We start from the raw sequence: 15,911 nt of genomic DNA on the forward strand, positions 1-15,911 counted from the left end.
GCTCCCAAGAGGGTTACTGTGATCCAACCCATCACAGTAAGGGTGAAAAGTTTGCTCAGTGGTGCACTGCTGAGACTGAACACTTGGCTGCTGATTTTGAGCATCCAGATACCAAGGCTATTAGAGGGGCACAATGGGGGGCAATTCGAATCAGGGAGACTTTGTGTTTTTAAAATGAGAATGCGTAATGTTTGTTCCTATGCGGGGGTTGTAATGCATAATGAAGTCCAGTTTTGGTAGGGTAGGAAGCAGTTGTGATTGTTCAGGCCCAGGGTTCAATGTAAGGAAATGATAAAACTGCCTGCTGGTTTGCTGCTGCCATCTGCTATCATAACTTCACCGGAAATAAAGAGTGCTGATTATTCAAATAACTTTGCTTTTATTGCCAAAAAACCCACAACACCATATACACACACACAGCTGAGCACAAGTCCATCTTTCATTTGCAAAGCTGTCTGTGGAGGTGGAGTGAACGGTAAAGTGAGAAGTCCCAGAAATCGGAAAGGAATGTGCGGGTGGAGTTTGGGGAGGACATGGGAAAGAGTTGTGAATGTGGTGAAGGGGAGGACGGGCACCCATCTGCTCAGTCTGGGGCATCAGGAGGGACTACAGCATGTTGGTTTGCCGCTCCAATACTTTTTTCAGCCTCTCCATTGCATCCCTAGTCTATGCCTCATTTTCTTTTCTTTCTTGCTTGTCACTTTCCCTCCACTGCCTGCATTCCATCTTTTCTGCATCAGAGTACTGCAGCACCTCCAGAAAATATCTCCCTTGCTCCATCTTGGGCATTTTCTATTCTGGCGGAGACACTCAGCTGGAGTGGAGGGGGTGCCTTCTTTCAAGGACATATCTGGTGAAGCACAAGTAACAATAAACAGAAGCATTATTGTTAAGTAAATGTGAAGCATTGAAATACTACATTAAAATACACTGCTGGTAACACACCAGTCACTTTCCTGCTGACCCTTGACAAGCACACATGCAGGCGAACACTACAAGCCTGGTGAGTGCTCACAGGGACGGGTGACGTTGTGCGTGGAGAAAAGCAATGGGAAATGGGTCGTGGGTCACTTCTCGGGGGACAATACTCTTAAGTTTCTCACCCTTTTTCACAGGCAGGGGACATTGTGGCAGATATCTCTCTCCTGAGGGTAAACAAGGAAGCAAGGGTGCATTTACTACATGCTTGCCGTTTCCATCCCGGTCCCTATGCTGCTCGCCTGTGTGCTGCTTTGGTCCTTGCCCAAGTAATTGCAGAATGGCGTGAGAGAGTGACCCTCAATGAGGGAAGGAACAAAGAAGCTCTGCCAAGGAACCTCCAGCAGAGGATTGTATAGTACCTGCAGGAAAGTTTTCTAGAGATCTCTCTGGAGGATTCCAGTGAAATCTCGGTGTGCATCAACACCCTGTTCTGCCATACTGCCTAGCTGCACGGGGAAATGCCCAGCACACACAAACACAGCCAGCCTTGTACATTTCTCTGCCCTCAGCCCACCTCTGCACTTCACAAAGCAAAACCACTTACCAGGGGTCTCCTCTCCTTCTCCTGGCTCACCTGATTGTGATTGCCGAGACTGTCTGGACACCTGCAGAATGGAGAACAGTCCATGACTGGACACAGCACTGGGAAACCCCAGCATGGGCTCCACATCTTCTAATGGCTCCACCGCTTCATCGATGACTTCCTCCTCTGGGTTAGGTCCAGTTTCCGTCGGCTCCAGCCCCACCAAAGTATCTACAGGGCTCTTGGCAGTGGAAGTGGGGTTGCCGCCAAGGATAACGTCCAACTCCTTATAAAAATGGCAGGTCTGGGCGCAGCACCAGAGTGACCTTTTGCCTCCCTTGCCTTCTGGTACATGTGCCACAGCTCCTTCCCCTTTGCTCTGCACTGCAGCTTGTCCCGATCATAGCCCCTTTTCCGCAAGCTGCAAGAAATCTGACCACAGGTATTGAAATTCCTACAGCTGGAGCACAGCTGGGACTGCACAGCCTCCTTCCTCAAATACTGAGCAGATCTAGCAGTTCCACAGTGGTCCAAGCGGGAGATCATTTGCTGCCTGGAGCCGCCATGGCCACCTGGGAAGATGTGATGTGAACACTCCACACCGAGCAAACAGGAAGGGGAATTTCAAACTTCCTGGGCCTTTAAAGGGGGAAGAGTGGAAAGTATTTACCTGGATGCAGGGCAGCAGAGATGAAATTTCTGACCAGAGTGTTTATGATGGGCATTGTGGGATGCCTTCCAGAGGCCAATTACAGTGATGAAATCAAGCACGGAGTCTACACTGGCACTTTGGTGACAAAACTTTTCCGTAAAAAGCCTTACAACTCTCGTCAAGGTGCCTTTATTACGTCACTGAAACTGAGGAGTTCCGTCGTCAAAAGTGGCTTTGTAGTGTTTACATCTCCACTAGTTCTTCACCAAATGTTGCCTTTTGGCGAAAAAACTTGGCAGTGTAGACAAGACCTAAGGAACAATGAAGGAAAACCAGTATCCACTTGTTTTTCCTGATGGTGCCTATTAAGGTTTCCCACACCACGATGTGTAGCAATTATTAATGCAGGGAGCACCATAAAATATGGAATTGGTATTAGTAGGGTCAGTTGTTCAAAATTCATTTATCTGAATAAGGAAAATGTCATTTTTCAGTGTGTGAAGAGCAACCAATCTGCTTCATCAATGAGAACAGCCTCCAGTTGTGCATGTAGTCAAGTATCGGGGGGTAGCCGTGTTAGTCTGTATCTACAAAAACAACAAGGAGTCTGGTGGCACCTTAAAGACTAACAGATTTATTTGGGCATAAGCTTTCGTGGGTAAAAACCTTCTTCAGATGCATAGAGTGAAAGTTACAGATGCAGGCATTATATACTGATACTTGGAGAGCAGGGAGTTAGTTCACAAGTGGAGAACCAGTGTTGACAGGGCCAATTCAATCAGGGTGGATGTAGTCCACCCCCAATAATAGATGAGGAGGTGTCAATTCCAGGAGAGGAAAAGATGCTTCTGTAATGAGCCAGCCACTCCCAGTCCCTATTCAAACCCAGATTAATGGTGTTAAATTTGCAAATGAATTTTAGTTCTGCTGTTTCTCTTTGAAGTCTGTTTCTGAAGTTTTTTTGTTCAATGATAGTGACTTTTAAATCTGTAATAGAATGACCAGGGAGATTGAAGTGTTCACTTACTAGCTTTTGTATGTTACCATTCCTGATGTCCGATTTGTGTCCATTTATTCTTTTGCGGAGGGACTGTCCGGTTTGGCCAATGTACATGGCAGAGGGGCATTGCTGGCACATGATGGTATATATAACCTTAGTAGATGTGCAGGTGAATGAGCCCTTGATGGTGTGGCTGATGTGGTTGGGTCCTCTGATGGTGTCGCCAGAGTAGATATGGGGACAGAGTAGGCAATGAGGTTTGCTACAGGGATTGGTTCCTGGGTTGGTGTCTCTGTGGTGTAGCGTGTAGTTGCTGGTGAGTATTTGCTTCAGGTTGGGGGGTTGTCTGTAAGTGAGGACTGGCCTGCCTCCGAAGGTCTGTGAGAGTGAGGAATCATTTTCCAGGATAGGTTGTAGATCGTGGATAATGTGCTGGAGAGGTTATGCATGTAATGTCTCATATTAACATTGTCTCTCCATCCAGGTGTTTGTCCTGAGACCATCACCCTAGACCCTGGGCAGATACAGGAAGTCAGGGGAACGTACGGTACATACAGGAGACACAGTTCTGCCTCAGTGTTGGACACCTTCTCCCCTACTCCATGTCAGATTCCAACACAACCGACTTCACCAACCCCTCCACCTTCATCCTGCTGGGCATTCCTGGCCTGGAGGCAGCCCATGTCTGGATCTCCATCCCCTTCTGCACCATGTACGCCATAGCCATCTTGGGGAACTTCACCATCCTGTTCATCGTGAAGACGGAACCAAGCCTCCATTTGCCCATGTACTATTTCCTCTGCATGCTGGCCGTCACCGACCTGGTCCTGTCTACATCCATCCTGCCCAAAATGCTGAGCATCTTCTGGTTCTATTCCAGGGAGATCAATTTCAGTGCCTGCCTCACCCAGATGTACTTCATTCTCAGCTTCTCTGCGATGGAGTCTGGGATCCTCGTGGCCATGGCTTTTGATCGCTATGTGGCCATCTGCGATCCCCTGAGACATTCCACCACCCTGAAAAACCCCGTGGTGGCCAAAATTGGCCTGGCCGTGGTGCTGCGCGGTGTCGTCCTCATACTGCCCTATCCCTTCCTGGCGAGAAGGTGGCCATATTGCAGAACCAACATCATTCCCCACACATTCTGCGAACACATAGCTGTGGTGAAGCTGGCCTGCACCGACATCAGCCTCAGTAGTTACTACAGCCTCTCTGTGGCATTCTTGGTGATCAGTCTGGATGTGTTCTTTATCGCCATGTCCTATACCCAGATCCTCAGGGCCATCTTCAGCCTCCCAACAAAGGATGCCCGGCTCAAGACTTTTGGGACCTGCGGCTCCCACCTCTGTGTAATCTTAGCCTCTTACATCCCACATCTCTTCTCCGCCCTCATGCAAAGGTTTGGGCATAATGTGGCTCTGCATTTCCACGTTCTCATGGCCAACATGCATCTCCTGGTGCCCCCCATGCTAAACCCCATCATCTATGGGGTGAGGACCCAACAAATCCGGGATAGGCTGCTCCAGCCCTTTACTCATAAAGGGACCTGAAATTTTCTCCAGGTGCTTTGGGTCTCAAACCGAGCTCCATGCAGAGCTGGCTGGTGACATGGTGCTGGGCCCTCTTCCCTGAATGACTGACTGGCCGGTCAAAGAGACATTAAATCCTTTCCTGACCTTACTGTGCTGTGTCAGTGTGACAAACTGGTGAAAGTGTCTACGTACAAATCATAGGGTAAATGGAAGCCTCAGGCCCCGCCCCTTTGCTCTGCCTCTTCCCCCAGGTTCCGCCCCTGCTTTGCCTCTTTCCCTCAAGGCCCCGCCCCTCACTCGCTCCTCTCCTCCCCACTCCCGTCACTCTCTGGTTCATCCCTGGGACACTCTGCACCCCAAAGCACCCCATATTTACCATGGTGATGTAATTATGGTATGTTTTGTACAAAATATGCCCTGTGAGGTATCTTTCTAAAAGTCTTAATCTGCTAAACAATGATATCCCCTTGGGTTATATGTGCTCTCATTGTATGTGAAGCTATGAAATCTTGCTCTGTGTGAGCTACTAAAGTGTGATGTGAGGCTGGAAACACCCAAAACCAGCCTTTCAGGTATGTCAAAGGAGTAGCCAGATAGTGATAATTGCTGTCATCAACACTCATCCGGGGAAGAATCCACTAGCACAGGATTCTGTGTAAGGAAGCCTCCTCATTGGGAGTACAGAGACAATGGAGAATGTTTGGCCAATGGGAGAAGACCCCCCCCCCCCCCCCCACGTCACATACACAGACTTTCCAGCAAGCTGGAAGAAACTATAAAAGATGGGGAGTGACATCATCCCTTGTCTTCATTCCCCCACAACTCAACCCCTGCAAGAAGCTCAGGAAGACAAAGGACTTAGAACGGGGGAGGGGAATTCAGGCTGCAAAGCAGATGCAGCCTGTGCCTCAAGAATCTATAAACCTGCTTGTATCATCAGTTAAGGTGTGTACAAGTCTTAGATTGCAAGTTTGTTTGATTTCCTAGGTAACCTGCTTTGATCTGTTTGTTATCTCTTATAATCACTTAACATCTATCCGTCTGTAGTTAATAAACCTGATTTATGTTTAATCTTAACCAGTGCATTTTTGAGTGAAGTGTTTGAGACTCTTAGCTCCGTTAGCAAAGGCTGGTGCAGATCTTCCCCAATCGAGGAGGAAGCAGACTAATAATGAGCTTGCACTGTACAGATCCCTCTTCAGAGTAAGATGGTCGGATTCTGGGTTTATGCTCCAGTCGGGGTGCAAGGCTGGGGAGCTGGGAATTTGGCTGATGCCTCCATTGTTGATCCATGAGTGGCTTAGGTAAAGCACTCAGGTAACTTAGTTGGGTGTGTGGCACCACATGCTGTCATGTTAGGTGATAACAGGGCCCGGAGGGGCTGGCTGTGTGTCACCAGGAGAGCAGGGGGAGAGGCCAACCCAGCTGAATGGTTTGGGGGCACAGCGATTCCAACAGCTTCCAGGCTTCACCCTGGGGTTACATCCCGTCACAATCTCCACCTCCTACTCAGCCCCCAGCTGGGCTCCCTCTGCTCCGGGGCTGGGACGAGAGCTGCTGCAGCCTGACAAGGAGCCTGCCTGCAGGTAGAAGGTGACCCCGATTAATGACCCAACGCCTCCTTCCGCACTGAAGAAAACGGACATCATTATATGTACAGATATGAACAGAATTCTTAAGTCAGTTTCAAGGTAGAGATGGTGAGCTTTAGAGTTGCAAATAGTTCTTTCAGAATTAATCTTTAGGTTGCAGTCCAATGTCCAATATCAGGGTGATCCAGAATGGAACTGGAGACGTCAGTCTTGTGACTTGAGCATCCCCTGATGAAGCTTAAGCAGATTTGAGATGATAGGATCAGGGCCCAAGTACTCTTTTATAGACCACTAGCAGGCTATGATACTTTAATTACTGATAGATTCATCGGGTTTAAGATCAGAAGATCTGACCTTCTGTATAACACAAACCATTAAATTTAACTCATTTACCCCTGTATTGAGCTCCAAAACTCTACCTTTGCGGAAAAGGTGGATGTGTTCAAGAACTATTTTTGTTCTGCATTTGGAAAGAAGCAGTATGAGGAGTGCTGTGTGCAATTTTGGTCACCGCTCTGTAGAGAAACTGGAAAGGATCCAGACGTCAGCGACAAAGATGATCCAAGGGATGGAATGCAAACCATAGGCGCAAAGGCTGAAGGAACTGCGTATATTTAGTTTGGAAAAGAGATTAAGGAAGGACATGATATTGGTCTTCAGCTACTTGAAAGGCTGCCATTAAAAAGACAAAGGTCAGGACAAGAGGCAATGGGATCAAACTACAGTAGAGCAGATTTAGATGAAATCTCAGGAAAAACTCCCTAACTGTAAGAACAGTTGGGCAATGGAACAGTCGCCTAGGCAGGTTGTGGAAGCTCCTTCACTGGAGGTTTTCCAAAGGAAGCTGGAACCATCTGTCCTGGATGGTTTTGACACAAGAAGCCCTTCATCTTGGCAGGGATTAGACCAGTTGACCCTTGCAGGTCCCGTCTCACCCTGTGGCTCTATGATTCTACAATTTAAAATTCTAGTATAGACCAGGTCTTAGTCAAACACAAGTTTTGGAGCTCAATACAGGGGTAACTGGATTAAATTTAATGGTTTGTGTTATACAGAAGGTCAGAAAGGATAATCTAATTGTCCCTTCTGATCTTAAACCCGATGAATCTATCAATAATTAAAGTAGATCCGGCATTTATATTTACTCTGTCTCATAACACATGAACAAGGGAACATTCAATTGAAAATCTGAACATATAACATTGAGAAAAGAAAATTGTTTACATAATCCATATGTGCCAGTGGAACTCCTTGCCACAGAAGTAATTTGAGCAAAGAGCATAGCTAAATGGGATTCACAAGTGGATTGGCCATTGCAGGTGGTGCTGGGGTCTCCACCGTTAGTAAGGCTGTTGTTAGAGGGCTTATCGCTTCACTCTCCCATTCTCTGGTCCTTTTCGTGTGAACAGAGAGCAGCAGTACCCGAAGTCCAAAGGTGCAAACAATTCGATGTTTATTGGGGTGAACTTCCAGCAAGCAATGATTCCAATTTCCTTCCTTAGTGTCCCCCTTCCCAGCTCTGAAAATACAGAGCCTTACCCCGTCCCTGTTCCCATTCCCTCCCCTTAGCAAAACATGATTCCAAATCTCCCCCTACTTCCTGATTGACTGCAGACTATATAGTAAAACTGGCGTTCTGCTTATCTATACTTTAAACCAATTATTTTACTGAAATTTAACTAACCAATCCTAATATACTGTAACATGATTATCTAACCAATTATATTCCACCACCTTAATTACACCCAACAAAATTAATTATACAGCAAACAGAAACAATCATAGAACCAGACAGAGATTATACAGACAAACAATAGGGAAGTGGGGACTACAGTGATAGAACAATACAGAAATGAGGATTTCACACCCCAGCTATTGATAAGTGAGTTCTTGCCAGACAGGATGCTATCAAACTAAGTTTTCTTTAAATCTTCTAGGGCTCTTCCCTTTCTCTGGAGGTGATAGATCGGATCACCTTTCTAACAGCCCAAAACTGCCTTATGTGTGACTGGTGAGGACGTGACCGTTCGCTTCCCGGCTTATGGCTGCCCCTGCTGATAACCCAAAGGCCTTAGCCTAAGAACAAGGCCTCAGACTATCCTAGTGAGAGAAGGCCTATAAACAGGCAGACTGATTTTGATTCTTATTTTGTACCTCTATAACTAGCTAAGTGATAAGAATACACCTAAATTCTTAAAGTATAGGCCTTTGCAGACAGGCCTGAATATCTGTATGCTAACAGCAGTCTGTCACCTTCAATTAGGAGATGTCATTTTCAGTTGCTTATAAGTTTGCCAAACTTTAACCATTTGCACTGAAATTACCAACACTGGGTGTCTGCTTCCGGCTGAATTATGGGTTTTTTGTTTTTTTTTGAAAGTTTAAGGCATAACAGTTCAGCCAACTTCTGAACTGAAGCCAGGAGAAAAGATGTCTTTCCCATGTTGAAAAATTCATATAATTATTCCAGTGAGGAGCCCTATCACCGCCATGCTTTCTATCAGAAGGTCAGGTGAGAGTCCCCCTCCTCCCCCCGTTAACAGCCAGAGCCCTGAAATGCAAGAGGAGGAGGTGAGAGTCCCTGTGCATTAACTCACACCCAGCTGGCTCCTGAGGTCTTTACTCAGTTCTTACTCCAAGGGGAGCAAAGAGGGACACTTTGGCCAGTGATATTGGAGCAATTGTATAGCTAATGGTCCTTAATGGGCCATCAAGCAGGCTAGGCAGAGCTAACACCAACTTGTCTGGGATGTCACCCAGAAGCATAGCATAAGTTTGAAATACAGACAGTACAGAGCCAATATTCATAACTTCAACTACAAAATTGATACACACATACAGACAGCATAATCACAACCAGTAAACCATAACCTTGTCTTAGACACCTCATTTGACCCCATTTATACAAGATTTGATGCCACTACAGGACTTTGGTTACAACCATGTTCTATATGGTCCCAGTTCAAGTCAATAACGTCACAGAGGCAAAGGCAGACATGACTTGGTGAAGGTCACACAGAGAATGACAGACAGAATCCAGGAATCCTGATTTCCCTGCTGTAACCACAGTCTCTCCGTTAGTAACTGAGCGCATGACAAGAAGGAAATGGATTCATGGTGTAGCAGGGCTTGTTCGTTAGGTGGGTGTGACAGACTTGCTCAGGATGCAACCTGAGCACTGAGCGCTCTGGCATACCAACCTGGGCTCCCTCTCACACTGTGAGGCTGTGACAAGCTGCAATTCTCTCCAGGTTTTGCACTTCCACAGCCAGACACAGCCAGGGACGCACCCAGCTGCAGTTACGGGAATGTTTTCATTAGGCACTCATGAACCAACAATAGAGAGGCTCCAGCCAATACCCCCCCACACCTCCCCAGCCTAGGACCCCAGAGCTGTACCGTCTAACCCTGGTCAGAAGCCCGGCGAGGGTAAGTTTATTACCCAGTCCGCCCCTCCCTCAATGTGGAGAGAACAATTCACCAGACCCTGTTCCTGAGCAGATTCCCTTTTGCATTTCAAACAACACACTGTATTAGGTAAAAAAATATAAATCAGATTTATTAACTACAGAAAGATAGATTTTAAGTGATTATAACTAATAAGTGTACAGATCAAAGTAGATTACCGAAGATTTCTCCTTTCCAGGACCAAATCCCCAGTCAGAATCTTTTCCCTCTAGCTGTGTTTTGAGGTGTTGAGTTGAGGCCAAGTGATGATGTCACTTCCCCCTTTTATAGCTTCTGCCATGTGGAGGGAACTTCATTGTCCCAGACTAAGCCCCCACCACAATTAGCAGAAAACTACAGGCACAAGATAGAGTCCAGTGTCACATGAGCTTGTCACATGACCTTGGATGCTTCAATGAGTCATAGCAGGGTCCATTACCCATATCCTGGACAGAACGTCTTCAGGAAAGTCCATCAGGTGGTTTCTTCCATGGCCCATTGTGCTCATTGATGGGCCATCAACATGAATACTCCATTCACAAAGTGCTGGCTCGACTGGATGTAAACTACCATGTGGAAGTTACTACAGGAACAAACATATTTGAAATACAGGTGCATAGTCAATAATCATAACTTCAGATACAAAAATGAGACATGCATACAAATAGGATAATCATAGTCAGCAAACCGTAGCTTTTCCATTAACACCTCACATGACATAGTTTGTATAAGATTTGTGGCAACTATATAAAAGTGGTGAATATGGGGTTGCCAGGGTGTGGTTTTGGGGCACAACTTGTCACAGCAAAATATCTATCAAATCAGAGCTCTCTGAGATCTAATTTTATCGAGGATATACAGCCGTGTCCTGGAAAAGACTATGTTCTGGTCTGTACCCCAGGAGAAAAGGAAGCCGAGGTACAGAGCAAAGGTAATTGAAAGAGTGTTTTCCCCGCTACCCATCGCACAGGCAATATGTGACCCCCTGAAAATGTCCCTCTCACTTTCCTTGTTCAGCGAGTGTCACCTGCACTTTCTGTTTGTCAGACCTCAGCCTCACACACATTACTGGATCAACAGACCTTTTGCCACAGTATCTGGGGAGCCGTTCGTCCCGTCAGGCATCATCATCATCTTCATGGGAAATCCCAAAGGAACGTATCCTCCTTGCAAACCGAGCGCTGCCGGATTGATCTCTGGGAAGGTGTTTAAGCGGGTTAGGTTGCATATTCACGAAATGGTAGGTCTGTTGTGCCACCAAAGCTTTTGGCACCCAGGTGATCACTGGCCATATCATGACATTCCTCGGTGTGCCCACTTCAGAACTTGCTGGTCTTTCACTCTAGCAATGTGTTCCCAACAAGAAAACTGCCAAAAACTGACACAAGGCTGATGGGGGCGGTTGTGGGTTCAATATATCCTCACTCCTGATCTTGTGCTGCTGATCTCAATATGGAGAAGCTGCTGGAGACCACGAGCATTGAAAACATCAGCCCAGAGTTCCTCAGCATTTCTCAGTCCCCCACATTTTGCTTCCATCCACTGGAGCTGGGGGACCCATTGTTCTATAGATCTGCAGCTTGGTAGCAGCCTGCGGCCATGACATCCTCCCAAGGCTGCGCTGTATGAATGGAGAACCCACATCTTTCAAGCAGCCTCCAACTCTATCTATGTAGCTACCGTCTGCCCAGCAATCCCTCTACACAGGTTAATACTGAGCTGGTTGCAGTTTGCAGTTGCAGGCAACTTAATGGGAATGGCCAGGGACTTATCTGGATTAATAACCAGACTAATGCGCACCGCTTCTTGCCCAGCAGATCACTGCTCAGGTACAGTGGTTCACAGTGCTACACTTGCAATTGCCACTGAAGTGGATGGAACAACAGACCCTTGAGTGTTTGTAACTGGCACCTAGGGTGGGATGCACATTAGAAGTGGCAGAGAGAGGGAGGCGTGGGGGGGGGGGGGGAGAAGGGAGAGAAAAGGAACCAAAATGCATGGGAGAGAGGGAGAGAGAGAGAGGGATGGGATGGGATGAAATCCAGTAGAACAGGGACTCCCTGCCTCTTCCATTCTGGGGAGCACTTTCTAAGGGAGAGAGAAATCCCCCAAATTGGCACTGCCTGTTTCAGGAAACGTTTCCTTCAGGGATTCTGGCTGGATCAGTCTGGGAACTGGAGCACTCGGTGTCCTCATTGCCCTGGAGTGTTCTTTGGGATTTGGTCAGAGACCTCTCAGTTGTCCGGGGGCCATCTCCTGTAATTCCTGGCTTCTCCTCCATCTGGAGTCTGTCTCCCTGCTGCAGCCACAGCTCTGCAACCAAAGAGTTCCCTCTGCCGTCATTGTGCCTCTCTCCTGCCCCAGCTTCTTCTGACTTATCCAGTCTCTGTGTTTTTAAAGGGCTGGACCAACCCCTCCTCTCTCTGTTCCCTCTTCGGGGGAGGTTCCATTCCTCCAAGCCCACCCCTCAGCAGAGAAACTGGAGAAAACTGGTTTTATCTAGAATGCAGTTACTCCTTTCTTCTATCCAGGCAAGATCTTGTTACGGCTAATAGTCTTTAATGACCAGGCTATCTATAGATAGATGCCTCCGACCCAGCCTCTTGCCTCTGAGCTCAATGATCAAGAGCAAAGAGTACAGTAAAACCCAAAGACATAAGGATACAGGTGGTTCATACAATCAAACGTGAGTTAATAGGTGTGACACAGAGTCAGAAAGGGTTATGCAACTAGCTAGCTAATTGACCCAAATTCAACCTTTAAAGACATATTAGAAAAGTATATAATTGGCAATTAGGGCCATACTCTGTAAATAGCAACATAACCTTGGTAAATGGACTAGAGCTTTGAAATGCAAACCTGTATTGTTAGAGAATTAGAGGTAATGCTAATTGTATGTGTTTACTTATATCATGTTAGATGTTAACCATGTAAACAGATGGTTCCTGTCTGGTAGTATATCTGTTGAGTCAAAGTTCAAGAGAAAATATTAATATTTAAATTAAACGTGCGTCTAATAACTTCATTGTCTATACTTCCCTTTGAAACAACTATTCTTCATTATTAGCATAGCCTTCCATTTGTCTATAAAAAAATACTTGGGTCCTGATCCTGTCATCTCAATTCTGCTAAAGCTTCATCAGGGGAAGCTCAATACGGAGGTCTCCAGTTCCATTCTGGATCACCCTGATATTGGACTGCAACCTAAGGATTAATTCTGAAAGAACTCTATGCTACTCTAAAACTCACCATCTCTACCATGAAACGGATGTAAGAACTCTATTCATATCTCTATGTATAATGATGTCTGGTTACTGAGTCATTAGCCGGGGCCACCTCCTACCTGCAGGCAGACTCCTTGTCAGGCTGCAGCAGCTCCCGTCCCAGCCCGGGAGTAGAGGGAACCCAGCTGAGGGGGGCTGGATGGAAAGTGGCGATTGTGATGAGATGTACCCACAGGATGAAGCCTGGAAGCTCTTGGAACTGCTGTGCCCCCAAACCATTCAGCTGGGCTGGCCTCTCCACCTGCTCTGCTGGTGACACACAGCCAGCCCCTCCCAGCCCTGTTATCACCCAACACAACAGCAGGTGGTGTCACACACCCAACTAAGTTACCTGAGTGCTTTACCTAAACCACTCATGGACCGACAATGGAGGCACCAGCCAATTTCCCAGCTCCCCAGCTTTGCATCCCTGCAGGAGCATAAACCCAGAATTAGACCATGTTGCACTGCAGAGGAATGTGTACAGCACAAGCTCATTCAATAGTCCACTCCTCCTCGATGGGGGAAGATCAGCCTTTGCTAACGGAGCTAAGAGTCCCAAACATTTCACTCAAAAAGGCACTGATTAAGATAAAACATATATCTGGTTTATTAACTACAGAAGGATAGATGTTACGTGATTATAAGTGATAACAAACAGATCAAAGCAGGTTACCTTGGAAAGCAAACAAACTGGCAGTCTAAGACTTCTACACATTAGATAGGATTTGAATCAGCAATATCTCACCCTGACCGATGCTACAAGGAGGCTAACAGATTCTTTAGGCATAGGCTGTATCTGCTTTGCAGCCTGGGTTCCTCTCCCCCGTTCAAAGTCTTTTGTCTTTCAGAGCTTCTTGCAGGTGTTGAGTTGTGGGGGACCGAAGACAAGTGATGATGTCACTCCCCATCTTTTATAGTTTCTTCCAGTTTGCTCGAAAGTCTGTGCATGTGACGTGGGGGAGGGGGGGGTGCCCCCATTGGCCAAACATTCTCCACTGTCTCCATGCTCCCTCCAAGGAGGCTTTCATATACTGAGTTCCTGTGCTAGTGGTTTCTTCCCTGGATGGGTGTTGACGACAGCAATTCACACTGTCTGGCTACTCCTTTGACATACCTGAAAGGCTGGTTTGGGGTATTAACAGCCTCATATCACACATTAGTAACTCACACATAGCAAGATATATTAGCTTCACATACAATGAGAGCTCATACAATCCAAGGGCATATCAATGTTTAGCAGATTAAGACTTTTAGAATGATACTCACAGGGCATACTTTGTACAAAACAAACCATAATGACATCACCAGGGTAAATATGGGGTTCTTTGGGGTGCAGAGTGTCCCAGGGATGATCCAGAGAGTGACAAGGGGTGGGAAGGAGAGAAGCGAGTGAGGGGCAGGGCCTTGAGGGGAAGAGGCAGAGCAGGGGCGGAACCTGGGGGAAGAGGTAGGGAAGAGAGGTGGGGCCTGAGGCTTCCAGGTACCAGCAATTAGGAAGGTGGCAACCCTATGAGTTATACATAGACAGATTCCCCAGTTTGTCACGCAGACACAGCACTGTAAGGTCAGGAACGGGTTTAATGTCTCTTTGACTGGCCAGTCAGTGATTCAGGGAAGAGAGCCCTCATGGAGCTCGGTCTGAGAGCCAGAGCACAAGGAGAAAACTTTAGGTCCCTTTATGAGTAAAGGGCTGGAGCAGCTTATCCCGGATCTGTTGGGTCCTCGCCCCGTAGATGATGGGGTTTAGCATGGGGGGCAACAGGAGGTACACGTTGGCCATGAGAACATGCAAATGCAGGGCCACATTGTGCCCAAACCGGTGTGTGAGAAAGGAGAAGAGAGCTGGAATGTAAGAGGATAAGATGACACAGAGGTGGGAGCCGCAGGTCCCAAAAGTCTTGAGCCGGGCGTCCTTTGTTGGGAGGCTGAAGATGGCCCTGAGGATCTGGGTATAGGACACGGCAATAAAAAACACATCCAGACTGATCACCAAGAATGCCACAGAGAGGCCGTAGTAACTACTGACACGGATGTCAGCGCAGGCCAGCTTCACCACAGCTATGTGCTCACAGTACGTGTGGGGAATGATGTTCGTTCTGCAATATGGCCAACTCCTCGCCAGGAAGGGATAGGGAAGTATGAGTATGGTACCACGCAGCACCAGAGCCAGGCCAATTTTTGCCACCACAGCGTTTGTCAGAGTGGTGGAATGTCTCAGGGGATCGCAGATGGCCACGTAGCGATCAAAAGCCATGGCCACGAGGATCCCAGACTGCATCGCAGGGAAGCTGAGACTGAAGTACAGCTGGGTGAGGCATGCACTGAAATTGATCTCCCTGGAATTGAACCAGAAGATGCTCAGCATTTTGGGTAGGATGGTCGTCGACATGACCAGGTCAGTGATGGCCAGCATGCAGAGGAAATAGTACATGGGCACATGGAGGCTCGGCTCCCTCTTCACGATGAACAGGATGGTGAAGTTCCCCAAGATGGCTATGATGTACATGGTGCAGAAGGGGATGGAGATCCAGACGTGGGCTGCCTCCAGGCCAGGAATGCCCAGCAGGATGAAGGTGGAGGGGTTGGTGAAATCGGTTGAGTTGGAATCTGACATGGTGTAGGGGAGAAGGTGTCCAAAGTTGAGGCACAATAGTGTCTCCTTCATATACTGTACGTTCCCCTGACTTCCTGTATGTGCCCAGGGTCTAGGGAGATGTTCGCAGGACAAACACCTGGATGGAGAGACAATGTTAATATGAGACACTACATGCACAACTGGAGGCTGTTCTCATGGATGAAGCAGATTGGTCACTCTTCACACACTGAAAAATGACATTTTCATTATTCAGATAAATGAATTTTGAACAACTGATCCTACTAATGCCAATTCCATATTTTATGGCGCTTCCTTCATCAAT

At 47.1% G+C, this 15,911-nt stretch overlaps 2 protein-coding genes across 2 annotated transcripts; one reads left to right on the forward strand and one right to left on the reverse strand.

The window, feature by feature from the left end:
* Nucleotides 1–3,758: 3,758 nt before the first annotated feature.
* Nucleotides 3,759–4,706, forward strand: LOC135977915 (olfactory receptor 52K1-like). Its single transcript, XM_065579063.1, has one exon. It carries the CDS (start codon nt 3,759–3,761, stop codon nt 4,704–4,706), a length of 948 nt encoding a protein of 315 aa, XP_065435135.1.
* Nucleotides 4,707–14,659: 9,953 nt separating this feature from the next.
* On the reverse strand, nt 14,660–15,658 carry LOC135977916 (olfactory receptor 52D1-like). The gene has a single exon (XM_065579064.1). The coding sequence runs from the start codon at nt 15,656–15,658 to the stop codon at nt 14,660–14,662; it is 999 nt and encodes a 332-aa protein (XP_065435136.1).
* Between the last annotated feature and the right edge of the window lie 253 nt (nt 15,659–15,911).

This window comes from Chrysemys picta, unplaced genomic scaffold, assembly GCF_011386835.1.
Source record: "Chrysemys picta bellii isolate R12L10 unplaced genomic scaffold, ASM1138683v2 scaf76, whole genome shotgun sequence".
NCBI classification, from domain to species: domain Eukaryota; kingdom Metazoa; phylum Chordata; order Testudines; family Emydidae; genus Chrysemys; species Chrysemys picta.